At 47.7% G+C, this 20,540-nt stretch overlaps 1 protein-coding gene across 1 annotated transcript in view; it reads left to right on the forward strand.

Moving 5' to 3' along the window:
- LOC139232979 (probable G-protein coupled receptor 139) overlaps positions 1-10,684 on the forward strand; it is a gene marked incomplete at its 5' end in the record, with an annotated part of 82,148 nt that extends 71,464 nt beyond the window's left edge. The window contains one exon of the mRNA XM_070863477.1: positions 9,723-10,684. Coding sequence (XP_070719578.1) covers positions 9,723-10,621 — 899 coding nt within the window. The remainder of the gene's footprint in view (positions 1-9,722) is intronic.
- Between the last annotated feature and the right edge of the window lie 9,856 nt (positions 10,685-20,540).

Genomic DNA, 20,540 nt, shown 5'->3' on the forward strand with positions numbered 1-20,540 from the left:
AGTTTTGGTCTCCTATTCTGAGGATGGACATTCTTGCTCCTGAGGGAGTGCAGCGAAGGTTCACCAGACTGATTTCCGCGATGGCAGGACTGACATACGAAGAAGGACTGGATCGATTAGGCTTATATTCACTGGAATTTAGAAGTATGAGAGGGGATCTCATAGAAGCATATACAATTCTGACAGGATTGGATAGGATAGATGCAGGAAGAATGTTCCTGATGTTGGGGAAGTCCAGAACCAGGGGTCACAGTCTAAGGATAAGGGGTAAGACATATAGGCCCAAGATGAGGAGAAACTTCTTCATTCAGAGAATTGTGAACCTGTGGAATTCTCTACCACAGAAAGTTGTTGAGGCCAGTTCATTGAATATATTCAAAAGGGAGTTAGATGTGGCACTTACCGCGAAAGGGATCAAGGGGTATGGAGAGAAAGCAGGAGTGGGTTACTGAGGTGAATGATCAGCCATGATCTTATTGAATGGTGGTGCAGGCTCGAAGGGCTGAATGGCCTACTCCTGCACCTATTTTCTCTATTTCTATGTATGTTTCCCCATTGTAGTTTTTTTTAAGGTGATGTTCTTTGAGATATTGAATTGAAAAGATAGAATTACAGTGACGGTGAATTGATAATTAAAGAACAAACTTCTACTTTGGAGAAATAAACAACACTGGATTGTCAGGAAAAGAAAGAAGGGAGCATTAAATTACTGACAGGAACTGGAATGAAACTCGAGGGATGGAGCATAGAGTGAACTGCTCGACACAGTGAATTACCAGCAGGAAAATGTCTTTAAAACGGGGATTTGGTGAGAGTGGGGATTAGGTGCAGAGAGGGAAGGAGGTGAGAAGTAATTTAAACCGGGTCGGGGGGGACAAGAGCAAAATACAGGAGGGAGGAGTGAAGCACTCGATGTAAAAAGAACTTTAACATCACTAACGGTTAATGTCAGTAAAATGATGGGAGAACCGAGACCCATTGCCTGCACATTGTGTTCAATGTGGGAACTCGAGGACACTTCGTGTCTCCTGGATTACCACGGGCACAAGAAGTGCCTCTGCTGTTGGAGCTCGAGCTCAGGGTCTCTGAGCTTGTGGAGCACCAGGTGTCACCGCTGGGAATATGGGAGGCTGAGATTTCCCGGGAGCACACGTTCCAGGAGGTGGCCAGCGTGCAGCACAGAGAGTTCAGGAGGACAGTACGTGGGTGGCCATCTGACATGAGAGGAATACGAGGCAGGCAGTGCATCATCGGCTGTCCCTCGAACGAGGATGACTTCTTCCACGAATTCACAGGTGTTTCGATGAAGGACCCGATGTTCCAGTCCTGAACTCCAATCGAGGGGGTGGAAGATACCTTTGTGTGGATTTTTTTAACGTGGGGTGACCGTTGCACACCAGCCACCACACGGGCTTGACAGAGCGAGGTCTTGGTCCAGTGGCAAGGATTAACCAAGACGACAGGAGACCAGCTCTGCTGCACGGACCTAGTGCGCACATATATCACAGTGTGGGCTGGCCCGTGCTGCCTCTGGGCCCTCGCTTCTTCTGGGCCCCGTACCCTCATCTGTTGCACCTCCGCCACAAACACTCGCGGCTCCTCCGCCCCGACATTCCCACTCCTCTGTACCTGGGCCCTGCCGATGTTCCTGCCCACGCACCAAGACGGTGACCAGGGACCTGATGATGCCACCCAGTCGCCCATCTCAAAATCATTTTGGTACGCCGCTCCAGCTCTTTTATAGCCCGACCTGTGGAGCAGTTCTCTCGCAGGTCGGGGGTCGGGGGTCAGGGTGGGCACGATGGCCCAGTCCCGTCGCTCCCGCTCTTTTATAGTCCAACCTGTGGAGCTGTTCTCTGACAGGTTGGGGGGTCGGGGGTCGGGGGTCGGGGGTCGGGGGGGCCACGATGGCCCAGTCCCGTCGCTCCCGCTCTTTTATAGCTCGACCTGTGGAGCTGTTCTCTCGCAGGTCGGGGGGTCGGGGGTCGGGGGTCGGGGGAGCCGCAATGTCCCAGTCCCGTCACTCCCGCTCTTTTATAGCCCGACCTGTGGAGCTGTTCTCTCTCAGGTCGGGGGGTCGGGGGTCGGGGTGGGGGGGGGCCGCGATGTCCCAATCCAGTCGCTCCCGCTCTTTTATAGCCCGACCTGTGGAGCTGTTCTCTCGCAGGTCGGGGGGGCCACGAGGGGTGATGACAGCTGATCTGAGGGACAGGGGGAACGTACATGAGGAGAGACAACCGTTAACAATATTAGCTAACATGGGAGCCTGAAAAGGAAGTTGGGTGGTCAACGGTTTGGTGGGAATAAGGTAAAGGGAGAAGGAAATGGGTCTCATGCTCAGAGAGGTCATGGGGGGAGATGGGAGATAAAGTGGAGAAGGTGTGAGCTCAGGGCTAGGGCAGTTGGAACTTTAGAATAAGTTTGTCCCGGTGGTCTAGGGGAAGGAAGGGAAGAGGCAGAGGCGGCCGAACGGATGATCACAATCTGAGAGACAAAGAAGTCCATGAGCTCCTCACACTTAGTGTCGGAGGGTGGAGACATGGGAGAGGGGTTTAAAAAGATGGTTAACTGTGGAGAATACAAGCCAGATTTTATATTGACATTCCAGAATGATTGTGGAATAGTGAGCAATGTTTGCAGACGGGAGCAGGACCCAATAATGCTTTATGTGATCCAGCAGATCTGGTGGTGAATGACTAAACCAGTTATCCTCCAGATCCAAATACTGTTGGTGAGCTGCAGGTGCAAATATCCACATGGGAATATGATGCATGTGGGCTTAGACTGCTTCAGTATCTGAGGAGTTGCTCACGGACAGAATTCTTATAGAAGTGCCCATGGTGTTTCTTTCCTTCAATATTCAATACCTGACATTGCAATCCCAGGTACACGGGAAGCGATACCCTTACCCAACAAACTTATATCGAGCTCAGGATAGAAAATGACTTTGAGTCACCTTCGTTACCCGGTAAGGGAGGAGAACAGGAAGGGAATGGAGCTCGAGAGGCAGAGGACATTAAAGATGAAGACTGACAGGGAGAAATTTGCCGGACAAGGAACTCGGGATTGTGTGAAAGGGGTCTGGGCAATGAGAGTGACAGTACGAGGAGGAGTGACTGAAACAATATGACCGAGATTGTGCTAAAGGCCATAGTCGGGCGATAGAAGGAACAACAGGGCTGGATTGAGATCTGCAGGACACGAGATTCAAGTAAAAATGGCACTTTGATCCGCAATATATCCTTTTATTTTACGCTGTGTGCTTCTGGTTGCATTTGCCATGTGATATATGAAACTTAACATTCATTATTCATCTCATTGTTCCAAAAGATTACTCAGTTGGACAATGTGTAATGTTACGTCACCTTAATGAGTGTGATAGGTAAATGTCGCATGGACCAAAACCTGTTTGTTCAAGAGTCTGTAAGTAATGTCAGTGGGGATGTGATCTAATTGTCCCACTAGGGGTTTGTTCAAACTATAATAACTTGCAACTTTATCTTCATGTCCTGACGATTGGATTCTGAACAGCTCTATACATCACCGAATGAAATCGGCTTCAAAAAGAAATGTATATTTCTCGAATTGAGGCGGAGATCGAATTGGTGTATTACCCTATTCTGACAGCAATTGGAGTACCTGGTGGGTCATTATCCGCACCTCTGGTGTCAGTAATAGAACATTTGCTGTTTGTGCTGTGAGGCTGGTAGAAGTAGAATGTTGTTCTTCAACTTTAATTACACTGAGAACCTTCCATTCTTGTCTTGATGGTAAATGCACGGAGTCACTCATCCTCGCTCTGTGCTGAACTGTCGAGTCCAGACACCAAATGTGTCCTTGGTGTTCCCTGGCCAGGCCAGGGTAAAACACGCAGGGTGCCACTGCTGGGTGTAATCCACTGACTCCTGGTGGAAAGCTCGCCTGTTGCGGAGATCGGGTTAGGAAGGGCAGGGTGGGATTGTCGTGTTTCCCAAAGTCAGATCACCTGCAGTCCCGGAGAGTGGATTGTGGCTGTGTGTCCCAGCGTGTGTCTCAGGGAGAGTGGATTGTGGCTGTGTGTCCCAGCGTGTGTCTCAGGGAGAGAGGATTGAGTCTGTGTATCCAGCATGTGTCTCAGGGAGAGAGGATTGAGGCTGTGTATCCAGCATGTGTCTCAGGGAGAGAGGATTGAGTCTGTGTATCCAGCATGTGTCTCAGGGAGAGAGGATTGAGTCTGTGAATCCCAGCGTGTGTCTCAGGGAGAGAGGATTGAGTCTGTGTATCCAGCATGTGTCTCAGAGAGGGAGGATTGAGTCTGTGTATCGAGCTTGTGTCTCAGGGAGAGAGGATTGAGTCTGTGTATACCAGCATGTGTCTCAGGGAGAGAGGATTGAGTCTGTGTATACCAGCATGTGTCTCAGGGAGAGAGGATTGAGTCTGTGTGTCCAGCATGTGTCTCAGGGAGAGAGGATTGAGTCTGTGTATACCAGCATGTGTCTCAGGGAGAGAGGATTGAGTCTGTGTATCCAGCATGTGTCTCAGGGAGAGAGGATTGAGTCTGTGTATACCAGCATGTGTCTCAGGGAGAGAGGATTGAGTCTGTGTATCCAGCATGTGTCTCAGGGAGAGAGGATTGAGGCTGTGTATCCAGCGTGTGTCTCAGGGAGAGAGGATTGAGTCTGTGTATCCCAGCATGTGTCTCAGGGAGAGAGGATTGAGTCTGTGTGTCCCAGCGTGAGTCTCAAGGAGAGAGGATTGAGTCTGTGTGTCCCAGCGTGTGTCTCAGGGAGAGAGGATTGAGTCTGTGTATCCAGCATGTGTCTCAGGGAGAGAGGATTGAGTCTGTGTATCCAGCATGTGTCTCAGGGAGAGAGGATTGAGGCTGTGTATCCAGCATGTGTCTCAGGGAGAGAGGATTGAGTCTGTGTATCGAGCATGTGTCTCAGGGAGAGAGGATTGAGTCTGTGAATCCCAGCGTGTGTCTCAGGGAGAGAGGATTGAGTCTGTGTATCCAGCATGTGTCTCAGAGAGGGAGGATTGAGTCTGTGTATCCAGCTTGTGTCTCAGGGAGAGAGGATTGAGTCTGTGTATACCAGCATGTGTCTCAGGGAGAGAGGATTGAGTCTGTGTATACCAGCATGTGTCTCAGGGAGAGAGGATTGAGTCTGTGTGTCCAGCATGTGTCTCAGGGAGAGAGGATTGAGTCTGTGTATACCAGCATGTGTCTCAGGGAGAGAGGATTGAGTCTGTGTATCCAGCATGTGTCTCAGGGAGAGAGGATTGAGTCTGTGTATACCAGCATGTGGCTCAGGGAGAGAGGATTGAGTCTGTGTATCCAGCATGTGTCTCAGGGAGAGAGGATTGAGGCTGTGTATCCAGCATGTGTCTCAGGGAGAGAGGATTGAGTCTGTGTATCCAGCATGTGTCTCAGGGAGAGAGGATTGAGTCTGTGTATCCAGCATGTGTCTCAGGGAGAGAGGATTGAGTCTGTGTATACCAGCATGTGTCTCAGGGAGAGAGGATTGAGTCTGTGTATCCAGCATGTGTCTCAGGGAGAGAGGATTGAGGCTGTGTATCCAGCGTGTGTCTCAGGGAGAGAGGATTGAGTCTGTGTATCCCAGCGTGTGTCTCAGGGAGAGAGGATTGAGTCTGTGTGTCCCAGCGTGAGTCTCAAGGAGAGAGGATTGAGTCTGTGTGTCCCAGCGTGTGTCTCAGGGAGAGAGGATTGAGTCTGTGTATCCAGCATGTGTCTCAGGGAGAGAGGATTGAGTCTGTGTATCCAGAATGTGTCTCAGGGAGAGAGGATTGAGTCTGTGAATCCCAGCGTGTGTCTCAGGGAGAGAGGATTGAGTCTGTGTATCCAGCATGTGTCTCAGAGAGGGAGGATTGAGTCTGTGTACCCAGCTTGTGTCTCAGGGAGAGAGGATTGAGTCTGTGTATCCAGCATGTGTCTCAGGGAGAGAGGATTGAGTCTGTGTATACCAGCATGTGTCTCAGGGAGAGAGGATTGAGTCTGTGTATCCAGCATGTGTCTCAGGGAGAGAGGATTGAGGCTGTGTATCCAGCGTGTGTCTCAGGGAGAGAGGATTGAGTCTGTGTATCCCAGCATGTGTCTCAGGGAGAGAGGATTGAGTCTGTGTGTCCCAGCGTGAGTCTCAAGGAGAGAGGATTGAGTCTGTGTGTCCCAGCGTGTGTCTCAGGGAGAAAGGATTGAGTCTGTGTATCCAGCATGTGTCTCAGGGAGAGAGGATTGAGTCTGTGTATCCAGCATGTGTCTCAGGGAGAGAGGATTGAGGCTGTGTATCCAGCATGTGTCTCAGGGAGAGAGGATTGAGTCTGTGTATCCAGCATGTGTCTCAGGGAGAGAGGATTGAGTTTGTGAATCCCAGCGTGTGTCTCAGGGAGAGAGGATTGAGTCTGTGTATCCAGCATGTGTCTCAGAGAGGGAGGATTGAGTCTGTGTATCCAGCTTGTGTCTCAGGGAGAGAGGATTGAGTCTGTGTATACCAGCATGTGTCTCAGGGAGAGAGGATTGAGTCTGTGTATACCAGCATGTGTCTCAGGGAGAGAGGATTGAGTCTGTGTGTCCAGCATGTGTCTCAGGGAGAGAGGATTGAGTCTGTGTATACCAGCATGTGTCTCAGGGAGAGAGGATTGAGTCTGTGTATCCAGCATGTGTCTCAGGGAGAGAGGATTGAGTCTGTGTATACCAGCATGTGTCTCAGGGAGAGAGGATTGAGTCTGTGTATCCAGCATGTGTCTCAGGGAGAGAGGATTGAGGCTGTGTATCCAGCATGTGTCTCAGGGAGAGAGGATTGAGTCTGTGTATCCAGCATGTGTCTCAGGGAGAGAGGATTGAGTCTGTGTATCCAGCATGTGTCTCAGGGAGAGAGGATTGAGTCTGTGTATACCAGCATGTGTCTCAGGGAGAGAGGATTGAGTCTGTGTATCCAGCATGTGTCTCAGGGAGAGAGGATTGAGGCTGTGTATCCAGCATGTGTCTCAGGGAGAGAGGATTGAGTCTGTGTATACCAGCATGTGTCTCAGGGAGAGAGGATTGAGTCTGTGTATCCAGCATGTGTCTCAGGGAGAGAGGATTGAGTCTGTGTGTCCCAGCGTGAGTCTCAGGGAGAGAGGATTGAGTCTGTGTATCCCAGGGTGTGTCTCAGGGAGAGAGGATTGAGTCTGTGTATACCAGCATGTGTCTCAGGGAGAGAGGATTGAGTCTGTGTATCCAGCATGTGTCTCAGGGAGAGAGGATTAGAAACATAGAAACATAGAAAATAGGTGCAGGAGTAGGCCATTCGGCCCTTCTAGCCTGCACCGCCATTCAATGAGTTCATGGCTGAACATTCAACTTCAGTACCCCATTCCTGCTTTCTCGCCATACCCCTTGATCCCCCTAGCAGTAAGGACCTCATCTAACTCCTTTTTGAATATATTTAGTGAATTGGCCTCAACAACTTTCTGTGGTAGAGAATTCCACAGGTTCACCACTCTCTGGGTGAAGAAGTTCCTCCGCATCTCGGTCCTAAATGGCTTACCCCTTATCCTTAGAGAGGGAGGATTGAGTCTGTGTGTCCCAGCGTGTGTCTCAGGGAGAGAGGATTGAGTCTGTGTATACCAGCATGTGTCTCAGGGAGAGAGGATTGAGTCTGTGTATCCAGCATGTGTCTCAGGGAGAGAGGATTGAGTCTGTGTATCCCAGGGTGTGTCTCAGGGAGAGAGGATTGAGTCTGTGTATCCAGCATGTGTCTCAGGGAGAGAGGATTGAGTCTGTGTATCCCAGCATGTGTCTCAGGGAGAGAGGATTGAGTCTGTGTATCCAGCATGTGTCTCAGGGAGAGAGGATTGAGTCTGTGTATCCAGCATGTGTCTCAGGGAGAGAGGATTGAGTCTGTGTGTCCCAGCGTGAGTCTCAGGGAGAGAGGATTGAGTCTGTGTATCCCAGCATGTGTCTCAGGGAGAGAGGATTGAGTCTGTGTGTCCCAGCGTGAGTCTCAAGGAGAGAGGATTGAGTCTGTGTATCCAGCATGTGTCTCAGGGAGAGAGGATTGAGTCTGTGTATCCAGCATGTGTCTCAGGGAGAGAGGATTGAGGCTGTGTATCCAGTGTGTGTCTCAGGGAGAGAGGATTGAGTCTGTGTATCCAGCATGTGTCTCAGGGAGAGAGGATTGAGTCTGTGTATCCAGCATGTGTCTCAGGGAGAGAGGATTGAGTCTGTGTATCCAGCATGTGTCTCAGGGAGAGAGGATTGAGTCTGTGTATCCAGCATGTGTCTCAGGGAGAGAGGATTGAGGCTGTGTATCCAGCATGTGTCTCAGGGAGAGAGGATTGAGTCTGTGTATCCCAGGGTGTGTCTCAGGGAGAGAGGATTGAGTCTGTGTATCCAGCATGTGTCTCAGGGAGAGAGGATTGAGTCTGTGTATCCAGCATGTGTCTCAGGGAGAGAGGATTGAGTCTGTGTATACCAGCATGTGTCTCAGGGAGAGAGGATTGAGTCTGTGTGTACCAGCATGTGTCTCAGGGAGAGAGGATTGAGTCTGTGTATCCAGCATGTGTCTCAGGGAGAGAGGATTGAGTCTGTGTGTCCCAGCGTGAGTCTCAAGGAGAGAGGATTGAGTCTGTGTATACCAGCATGTGTCTCAGGGAGAGAGGATTGAGTCTGTGTATCCAGCATGTGTCTCAGGGAGAGAGGATTGAGTCTGTGTATCCCAGGGTGTGTCTCAGGGAGAGAGGATTGAGTCTGTGTGTCCCAGCAGGAGCCAGTGCCTTCAGGAGCACAGGGGACACACAGAAGGCGCATCAGATGAGCAAAACATGCAGCAGAAACTGTCCTCCTGACTTAAAGGTAAATTCGTGGGTTCCTCTCAAATGTTCAATTCAGATCATTATTATGATTTTGGAAAATGGCTTTTGTCGACATGTTTTGTGTTTGATGTTTAAAGTATGTTGAGGACCAGTGGGAAAAAGATGACGGCTTGCTTCAGTCCATGTGTGTAATTGTGGAGACGGGGCTCAGTCTGTGCAATACGGTTCGGGAGGGGTTTATCTGGAGGACATGAGTGAGAACTCACGGTGATCTATTCTGACACAGCGCGGATTGTGAGATTTATCTTATTCCCAGGTGCCCACTGCCCCGTGTTTTGCTCGAGCCTTGTGCTGAGATATGAAGCCTGGATCTGGTTATAACTGGAGCATGCTGCTGCATTACATTCCTTGACATATTGTGTCATAATGCATTCACATTGCTTCACTGGAAAGCTAATCTCATTAATAACTTATAGATGGCGGGCAACAACTCAACACCAGGCTCGTGTTCCCAATGTATTTGCTGCAATCAAAATCTCTGGCATTGTGTGGGTCAAGTCATTCGCTTTTTTAAGTACATTAGCATTTCAGTCAAATTTCGTGTCACTTAACCTGTACTTCCTGATTTAACTGGTCTTGTAGCCTTTCGCTTTTAAATTTGGCGATGTCCTGCCCCGCAGACCTCGCAGTGTCAGAATCGACAAATAAATGTAATTTCGAGGATCCCAAGTGAAGACTCAGCTGTTGGATGAGGGGTCACGGAGCCAACGCTACCAGAAATGAAACCCCGGCATGAGCCCCTTCGTATGAGGAGACAAGGGGCGAAATAACGAAATAAAGACACTCACAGCCCGTGTACATCGGTTAAACTGATCGGTGGTTTCTCAGCCTGGTTAGTGATTTCACTGTTTCTTTATCTCTCCTTCTCGCAGTGAACCTGATGGCGATTGTGATCCTGTCCCGGGGAAAGTGCGGTCTCTCCAAATGCATCACTCGCTACCTGGTGGCCATGGCGACAGCGGATCTGACGGTGATTGTCTTTAATGTGATATTACTTCAGATGTCTGTGCTGTATTGGCGGGACACTTTCCTGTACTACACTCCTGTGTGCAGATTCATTCACTTCCTGGCTCCGACTGCCACAGACAGTTCTGTTTGGTTCACGGTCGCTTTTACCTTTGATCGGTTTGTAGCCATTTGTTGTCAGAAGCTGAAAACCAAATATTGCACCGAGAGAACCGCAGCTGTGGTTATCGTGACTTTGAGCGCACTGTTCTGTTTAAAGAATGTCCCTTGGCCCTTCGTGTATGCTCCTTATTTTACAGTTAACATACCGCGGGGTTGCCGTGTATCAGTACAGTTTTATGCTGCACCCACATGGAGAGCTTTCTCTTGGTTTGAACAGCTGTTAACCCCAGTGCTTCCCTTCTGTGTGATTTTATTGTTGAATGCTCTCACCGTCAGACGCATTTTAGTGGCCAGTCGGGCCCGAAGGAACCTCCGGGAAGGCAGCGATGGTGGGAATGACCAGGACCCTGAGATGAGGAACCGCAGAAAGTCCATCGTTTTACTATTCGCAATATCCGGCAGTTTCATCCTGCTCTGGCTGACAACGGTTGTATATTTCTTCTATTATCGCATTCTAGGCATCTTTAATTACAGAACGTTTTATAACCCTTTGGCAACCTTTGAACACGCGGGAACTATGCTTCAGCTCCTGAGTTCCTGCACGAACACGGCCATTTACACCGTGACCCAGAGTAAGTTCAGGGAGGAGATGATCAATGCACTCAAATATCCCTTTACACTAATTGGTAAATTAGTGAAATAAAGCAAACAGTTGCTGTGAAACCGGACCTGACTCCCCGATTATCACAACTCATCTCCAGATTAGAATTACCATCTATATATACAAAAGGGCCTCGGCAACGGGGCCAACAATATATCTTTTACTTTACTTTCTTGCCATAAGACTCAATTATGCTGAAATAAAATACAAAAGTAGTTTTTGTGTGTTCCTTGTTAATTCTGTCCGCCGAGGGAGCAGGATTTACTCTGAGTGCAATTGCTAGAAGTTCAGCAGATAATCAATTTGAACTTCCCTGCTCTTGTTGAATAATGTGATGATATTTTATGTACACCTGAGCGGAGGTACAAGCCTCGGTTTTTCTTATCTCCATGCTGCCCCTTGGCGATATCCTCCGAAAACACAATGCCAGGTTCCACATGTACGCTGACGACACCCAGCTCTCCCTCACCACCATCTGTTTCGTCTCCCCCACTGACTCAGATTCCTCACACTACTTGTCCCACATCCAGTTCTGGATGAGCAGAAATGTCCTCTGAATAAATATTGGGCAGACTGAAGCCATTGTCGTCAGGCCCATCACGAACTCTGTCCTTCAGCCACCAACTCGATCCCTCTCCCTGGCAGCTGTCTGAGGCTCAACCAGGCCGCTCACAACCTTGGTGTCGGATTGCACCCCAGATGACCTCCACATCGACTCCATCACCATGACAGCTATTTCCATTACCATAACATCGCCCGACTCCACACCTGCCTCAACTGATGTGCTGCTGAAATCCTCATCCATGTCTTTGTTACCTCAAGACTTGACAATTCTACCACTCTCCTGCCCAACCTCCCATCTTCCACCTTCCATCAACGTGCGTATCTGACATTCTGTTGCCTGTACTGAAACTCGCACCAAATCCTATTCACCCAACACCTCTCTGCTCGCTGACCGACATTGCCTCCCGATCCGAAAATCAAAGTACAGCACCTCAGAGAGAATAGGCCTCTGAACTGCAATTAAATGTCAGCAATAGATGATGTGCAAAGATCCCATGTGTGGGTATTTGAAACCGCAGGCTTCTGACTCCGTTGTGCAATGGCTACCATCGAGCCAGATGTGACACTTGGTGAGGTGATGGTGGGACTTCAACTGAGTGCAGCGCAGGGTAATTTAGAGGGCAGTTAAACAGCCATCCACATTTGGTGTGGTAATCGAGCCAAAGACAGTACATTTCCTTCCCAAACAGACATTTGTCAACCAGTTGGGCTTTTGCATCAATCCAACAGCTTCATGTCACACTAAAGGAGGAGGCCCTCTCCTATTTCTCATCTGCATGCTGTCCCTCAGCGACATCATCCGAAAACACAACATCAGGTTCCACATGTACCTGTCAATTTTAAAATGATCCCTCTTGTTTTCCAATCTCTCCATGGCCTCGTCCGTCCCAACTCTGTAACCTCCTCACCCTAAGAGCCTTCGAGATCCCTGTGCTCCTCCAATTCTGGCTTCCTGCTCATCCTTGATTACAATTGTTCCATCATTGGCAGCCATGCCTTCGGCTGCCGGGACCTGAACGCTCTGCAATTTCCTCCCGAAAACTCCCCACCGCTCTACCTCTCCTTCTTTAAGCTGCTCCTTCACACCTCTCCCTCTTTTACCAAGATTTTGGTCACCTGTCCTAATTTCTCCTTATGTGTCTCGGTGTCAAATGTTGTTTCGTAATCGCCCCTGTGAAGCGCTTAGGGACATGTTACTACATTAAAGGCGCTATCCAAATGCAAGTTGCTGTTCAGGTAGTAGAGATATTGGATAGATTCAAATAGATAAAACGGAGTAATAAGACCGTTGTCAGCTCTCAAAGTGGAAAAGCCATCGTGTCCAGCTGGGATGCTGCCAAGGTTGCTCAGGGAAGTACGGATGGAGTTTACAGAGGCTCCTGTCACGATCGTCCAATGCCCTGGGACAAAGGAACTAAATTCTAGAGGTATTTATTAAATACTTAGAGCATGGAAAAGAAAGCCATATATACAAATTTGTCGATGACACAAAGATAGGCAGCAATGTCGTCAGTATAGATGGAAGCACATCATTACAAGGGAATATCGATAGATTCAGTGAATGAGCAAAACTATGGTACATGGATTTCAATGTAGGCAAACATGAGGCCATCAATTTTGGGTCTAAATAGGGTAGAACAGGGTCCTTTCTAAATGGAGAAAAGATAAAACTTGTGGGATCCACAAAGACTTGCAGGTCCCGATATATAGATCACTAAAATGTCATGGACATGTACAGAAAATAATCAAAAAGGCTAATGGGATGCTGGTCTTTATATCTAGAGGACTAGAGTACCAGGGAGTAGAAGTTATGTTGCAACTATATCAAACCCTGGTTAGACCACACCTGGAGCACTGTGAGCAGTTCTGGGCAGCATACCTTAGGGAGGATATACTGGCCTTGGGCGAGTGCACCGTAGGTTTACCAGAATGATACCCTGACACCAAGGTTTAAATAACGAGGTGAGATTACACAAATTAGGGTTGTATTCACAAGAATTGAGAAGATATTAAGAGGAGCACATGAGGTAGATCGAGAGAAACCTTTTCCACTGGTTGGGGATTCCAGGACTGTGGGCATAGTCTAAAAATTAGAGCCAGATCTTTCAGGAGTGAAATTAGGCAGACAAAAAGCAGGAAACTATAGACCAGTTAGCCTAACATCTGTGGTTGGGAAAATGTTGGAGTCCACTATTAAAGAAGCAGTAGCAGGACATTTGGAAAAGCATAATTCGGTCAGGCAGAGTCAGCATGGATTTATGAAAGGGAAGTCATGTTTGACAAATTTGCTGGAAATCTTTGAGGATGTAATGAAGAGAGTGGATAAAGGGGAACCAGTGGATGTAGAAACATAGAAACATTGAAATTTACAGTGCAAAACTAGGCTATTTCGGCCGATCAGCAGCCTTGGTCAGCAGCCCTAAAGGTTACATATAAACCTATGAACAATGACGGAAAGGCAAAGAGCACCCAGCCCAACCAGTCCACCTCACACAACTGCGACACCCCTTAGACTGAAACATTCTACACTCCACCACAACCGGAGCCATGTGATCTCCTGGTAGAGGCAAAAACCAGATAAAAACCCAGGCCAATTTAGGGAGAAAAAGTCTGGGAAAATTCCTCTCCGACCCATCCAGACGATCAAAACTAGTCCAGGAGATCAACCTGGTCGTATTCAATTCCCTGCAGTACTTACCATTATATCTGCTCCGTCCAACAAAGGGCCATGCAGTCTAATCCCAATTACCAGATCTAGGTCCGTAATCCTGCAGATTACAGCACTTTAAGTGTCCATCCAATACTCCAGCACTTTGCCCTTTATCCAATGGGCTTTAACCTTCATGACCAGTCTACCATGTGGGGCCTTATCAAAAGCTTTGCCAAACTCCATATACACTACATCGTACGCACTACCCTCATTGACCCGCTTGGTTGCCTCCTCAAAAAATTAAATCCGGTTCGTCAGACATGGTCTTCCCTTAACAAATCCGCACTGGTGTATTTGGACTTCCAGAAAACATTTGACAAGGTGCCACATAAACGGTTACTGCACACGATAAAAGTTCACAGGTTTGGGGATAATATATTATCATGGATAGAGGATTGGCTAACTAACAGAAAACAGAGAGTCGGGACAAATGGATCATTCTCGGTTCGGCAATCAGTAACTAGTGGGGTGCCACAGGGATCAGTACTGGGGCCCCAACTATTTACAATCTATATTAACGACTTGGAAAAAAGGACTGAGTGTAATGTAGCCAAGTTTGCCGATAATACATAGATAGGAGGAAAAGCAATGTGTGAGGAGGACACAATAAAATCTGCAAAAGGGCATAGACAGGTGAAGTGAGTGGGCAAAAATTTGGCAGATGGAGTATAATGTTTGACAGTGTGAGGTCATGTACTTTGGCAGAAAAAAACCAAAGAGCAAGTTATTATTTAAATGGAGAAAGATTGCAAAGTCCCGCAGTACAGCGGGACCTGGGGGTACTTGTGAATGAAACATAAAAGGTTAGCATGCAGGTACAGCAAGTGATCAGGAAGTCCAATGGAGTATAAAAGCAAGGAAGTCTTGCTGCAGTTATACAGGGTATTGGTGAGGCCATACATAGAAACATAGAAAATAGGTGCAGGAGTAGGCCATTCGGCCCTTCGAGCATGCACCACCATTCAATGAGTTGATGGCTGAACATGTAACTTCAGTACCCCATTCCTGCTTTCTCGCCATACCCCTTGACCCCCCCTAGTAGTAAGGACTACATCTAACTCCTTTTTGAGTATATTTAGTGAATACTGTGTGCAGTTTTGCTTTCCATATTTAAGAAAGGATATACATGCTTTGGAAGCAGTTCAGAGAAGGTTCACTAGGTTCATTCCGGAGATGAGGAGTTGACTTATGAGAAAAGGTTGAGTAGGTTGAGCCTCTACTGATTGGAATTCAGAAGAATGAGAAGTGATCTTATCGAAACATAAAAGATTATGAGGGGGCTTGACAAGGTGGATGCAGAGAGGATGTTTTCACTGATGGGGGAGACTAGAATTAGAGGGCATGATCTTAGAATAAGGGGCCGCCCATTTAAAACTGAGATAAGATGGAATTTCTTCTCTCAGAGGGTTGTAAATCAATGGAATTCACTGACTCAGAGAGCTGTGGAAGCTGGGACATTGAATAAATTTAAGACAGAAATAGACAGTTTCTTAAACGATAAGAGAATAAGGGGTTATGGGGAGCAGGCAGGTAAGTGGACCCAGTCCATGGTCGGATCAGCTATGATCATATCAAATGGTGGAGCAGGTTTCAGGGGCCATATGGCCTATTCTTATGTTCTTATGTTTTTATGTGTAAAGTTGTAAAATTTGTGGGAAACCCCCCCCCCCCAGTGTTTGGACTCATTGGAAAGGAAATTCAATTTGGAACTACCAACCAGAAAGTTTGGGATCCTAAAGTACACATGGAAGAAACTATGAGTTTTTATCAAATTTGGGATTTTACAAGGCAGATTGGGTCCCTGTGCAAAAGGGCTGAGAACTAAAGGATGACTATCCTTCAAAGAAACCTGTTTTGGGTATTGAAGCTGTCTGGCGTATTGAGGCTGAACAAATTGTCTGGGGAATTGTGTAAACTCAAAAACCCTTCTCCCCGGGAGATATTAACAGAGCAACAATGGGCCCAAGTTTCGAGCCGCGCCTAGAACGGCGCAGTCCCGACCTGGATGCCCGTTTTTCGCGCCACGATGTGCGCCTAAAAAACTTCCAGATTCCCCACCTCCCTGCAGGTCGTTTGCAGTTGGGCGCAGAGCAGCAGGAGCTGTAGGGGGCGGAGCCAGGTCCCTGCACTGAAAACAGTGCCGGGACCTCTGCACATGAGCGCTACAGTGGGCGCGCATGTTCAGTAGCTCCAGGCGCCCAAACTGTGTGGGAGGGGCCGAAGCACGCAGACCCTAGCCCTGGCCCAATGGCCTCACTGGGGCTGTGTGAATAAGGCTCCTCCCACGGCCAGCTCCTGATTCCTCCCGACCCCGACCCGACTCCCGCTTCCCCCCCCACCCCCCCCGCCCCTGGACCCGGACCCGACCCCGACCCTGACCCGACTCCCGCTTCCCCCCCCATCCCCCCCCGCCCCTGGACCCGGACCCGACCCCGACCCCGACCCCGGCCCGACTCCCGCTTCCCCCCCCATCCCCCCGGACTGGACCTGACCTGACCTCCCTCCCCCCGTCCGAACCGCACCGACCTCCCTCCCACCACCCCCCTGACCCGTGCTCCCCCCGACCCGACCCAACGCCACCTACCTGTAAATCTGGTGCTGGGGACGGGCCCTGCCCGAAGTCTCGGGCCTGGCCGGGCCCGGCCCTTTCAGCCTCCCTCCCCCATCTCCATCTCCTTCCCCTCACCATCTCCTTCCTCCCCCCATCTCCTTTCCCCTCCCCCACTTCTCCTCCTCCCCCTCCCCTTCTCCCCTTCCCCCTCCCCTTCTCCCCCATCCCGCCCCCTTCTCTCCCTCTGCTCCCCCCTTCCCTCCCTCTGCTCCCCCCTCTCTCCCTCTACCCCCTCCCCTCGCTGTCAGAAACACAGACACTGACAGACAGAGAATGAGAGACACACACAGACAGACAGACAGAGAGATAGAGACACTGACAGAGACACACTGCGGGGGGGGGGGAGAGGCGGGCATCCCAGCATGTTGTTGGAGGGCTCCCGGTGCTGCAGTCGGTAAGTAGAAAATGTTTTATTTATTGATTTAAAAAAAAAATTATTTCTTATTAATTTTTTTTGATTGATTTATTGGTTGATTTATTGATGTTTTTATCATTTATTATTGATGATGGCTCTTTATTTGTAAAACTGAAGTGTTTAATGTTTGTAAACTTCCCTTTAAACCACCCCTCCATTCCCTATGCCTGATTTGTAACCTGCGCCTGATTTTCTAAAGTGTCGACAAGGTTTTTTTGAGCGTACAAAAATCTTCACTTACTCCATTCTAAGTTAGTTTGGAGTAAGTTTTCACTGACGAAACTTTGAAAAGAGGCGTAAGTGGCCGGACACACCCCCTTTTGAAAAGAAAATTATGTTCCAAAGTGAAACTGTTCTAACTGACTAGAACTGGAGCAAACTAAATGGCGAGAATTCCGATTTCTAAGATAATCCGTTCTACACCAGTTGCTCCTAACAATCAGGAGCAAATCATGTCGAAACTTGGGGCCAATCAGTCCTGAGATAGCCAGCCATCACTCTGAGCAGGAAACCCATCCAGCATATACATAATGACAATGGCCCATCCAGCCCGCATGGAAAACCCAGACCTCGGCAGACATTGCAAATACCAAAAAGCTAATTTTCCCGATCAAGAAACAAATTCAAAAGATCGACACATCTGAGACAGGTTACCATTAATGGGCCCACGAAAATAAGACAAAGAGATATCAAGCCCACCAAAAAATTAAACAAAGAATCGGGACTGATTGGGCGCGCAGATTAGAACAGCTCGCAAAGTATAACTGGGGCCCTGTTTTAACAAAGGTATGCTTAACGGTAGGCAATGCAAGGCATCAGCTGCACACAGCAACATAGCATCATAGAGCATCAAGAAGGGAGAGAGACCATCGCAGCAGTTTTGATCAGCTTCTCCAGCCTCAACAGTCACTCCGGGCATCACCATCGCGGCAGCAACCGACCACAGCTAACGTGGTACCACCGAAAACACCGCGATCGACCAAGTCCGAAACCAATCTCCTCAAAGAAGAAACCGAAGATTCAGAAGTTTCCACTCTACAATCTAGTCCTGACTATCAACAGGTGAAAAATTATCGAAAGATACTTTTGAAACCTATTGCTAACAGAAGAAAGTGGGTACTCACCCCATAAGTCCAATACTGCATCAGCGGACACCACCCAACTGAAGACTAAGCAGTGAGAAGTCCTCTATGAAGTTCAGGGTATGACAAGCAGAACCTGCAGAGTCCAGTGAACCCCGATATCGCGAACCATCGCTAACTGACCATAAAAGGATTGATGAGCATTATCACTGTTTGCCCTGCAGTTTAACCTAGTCAGAGTTAGGCATTGGGAGGTGGGAGGTGTATTATTTTCTGTAACTGCTTTGAATGTGTGAAATAGTGTTTTTTATTCGAGTGATTACAAGTTTGACATTGTATTTTCTTGTCCTTAGTAAAATCGAAGTTCTTTGCACCAAACCACTTGTCTTTTGCACTTTGTCACATCCCCAAATAAATCCAAAGTCTAGAACCCAGGGAGTGGGAGCGATTCGAATCGCTCAGAAGGTCAGAGGTGAACCTGACCCCAATGACCACCCCCTACATATGTCCCTTTGTTCCTCTACACTTCTCATTGTCCTACCATTTAATGTGAATTCCCTTTCCTTGTTAGCCCTCCCAAAATGCATGACCTCATACTTCTCCGGATTAAATTCCATTTGCCACTGTTCTGCCCACCTGACCAGTTGATTGATTTCCTCCTGCATTCCGCAGTTTTGTTCTTCATTATCAACCACACCGCAGATATTAGTATCATCTGCAAACTTCTTAATCATAACCCAAGTCTAGATCATTGATGTAAATCTCAAAAAGCAAGGGTCCTAGTACTGAGCCCTGCGGAACCCCACTGGAAACATCCTTCCAGTAGCAAAAACACCCATTAACCATTACCCTTTGCTTCCTGCCTCCGAGCCAATTTTGGATCCAACTTGCCACTTTGCCCTGGATTCCATGGGCTTTTACTTTTGTGACCAGTCTGCCATATGGGACTTTATCAAAATCTTAGCTACAATCCATACACACTACATCATATGCTTTGCCTTCAGCGACCCTCTTGGTTACCTCTCCAAAAAATTCAATCAAGTTAGTCAGACATGACCTTCCCTTAACAAATCCGTGCTGACTGTTGTTGATTAATCCGTGTCTTTCTGAGTGAAGATTTATGCTGTCCTTTAGGTTTTTTCCAATAATTTTCACACCACCGAGGTTAGGCTGACTGGCCTGTAATTACTCGGTCTATCCCTTTCTTCCTTCTTAAACAAAGGTACAACGTTAGCAGCCCTCCAGTCCTCTGGCACCACACCTGAAGCCAGTGAGGATTGGAAAATGATGGTCAAAGCCTCTGCTATTTCCACTTTTGCTTCACTTAACAGTCTGGGATACATTTTTCAAAGCTGCGAAACCCCTGAATACCTCATCTCTCACTATGTTTATTTCATCTAATATTTCACAATTCTTCTCCTCGATAGTAGTGTCTGCATCGCCCCTCTCTTTTGTGAAAACAGACGCAAAGTATTCATTAAGAACTGTCCCCACATCTTCCGCCTCCACACACCGATTACCCTCATGTTATCTAATAGGCCCCACCCTTTCTTTAGTTATCCTCTTGCTCTTAATATATTTATAAAACATCGTGCATACGCTGGAGAAATAAAGAGCTGATGTTGAATTAAGACCTACTCGACTCGACTCATTAGAAGAACCAGAGGTGGTCTCGGTAGAAAAGCAACTGAGACAGTGCGGGCGCATTTCACCCGGACGAGGTCCGGTCTTTGAAGTGCGACATCAACAGCCCCTCTCTTTTGTGAAAAAGAGGCAAAGTATCGATTAAGAATCATAGCCACGTCTTCTGCCTCCACACACAGATTTCCTTTGTGGTCTCTAATGGGCCCCACTTTTTCTCCAGTTATCCTCTTACACTTAATGTCTTTGTGTTTGTGTTTTTCCTGATTTTACTTGTCAACATTCTTTCATGCTCTCTCTTTGCTTTCCTGATATATTTTCTAATTGCACCCCTGCACTTCTTATATTCCTTTCGAGTTTCTGCACTTGGTGGTCTCACAATTGTACAGTTATAGCAGGATTTCCCTGCTTTTAGACTCCATCCCCCTTGAAATAAAAGCTAACATTCCATTTGCCTTCCTAATTACTTGCTGTACCTGCATACTAACCTTTTGTGTTTCATGTACAAGGACCCCCAGGTCCCTCTGCACCGCAGCATTTCGTAATCTCTCCCCATTTAAATAATTATTTGCTTTTTTATTATTGCTACCACAGTGGATAACCTCATATTTCCCACATTATACTCCATCTGACAAATTTCTGCTCACCCACTGAGTCTATCGATATTGCTTTGCAGATTGTTTGCGTCCTCCTCACAACTTGCTTTCCCACCTATCTTTGTATCATCAGCAAACTTGGCGACATTACAAACATGCAGAGCACAGAACAAATTATTGACGTATTGGCTTTCCCTCAGTTAGCATTTCTTTCATTGTGTAAAAGAAGATTATCGAATCATTAATTATGTTACCCCATGAAAGCAAAATAAAAGTTGAACGAAAATAATTTGCACATTTGAAAGGAGCATTTTTGTTTCAAGCAGTTTCGTTCAGAGAAAT

This window comes from Pristiophorus japonicus, chromosome 20 (assembly GCF_044704955.1).
Source record: "Pristiophorus japonicus isolate sPriJap1 chromosome 20, sPriJap1.hap1, whole genome shotgun sequence".
In the NCBI taxonomy this organism is placed as follows: Eukaryota; Metazoa; Chordata; class Chondrichthyes; family Pristiophoridae; genus Pristiophorus; species Pristiophorus japonicus.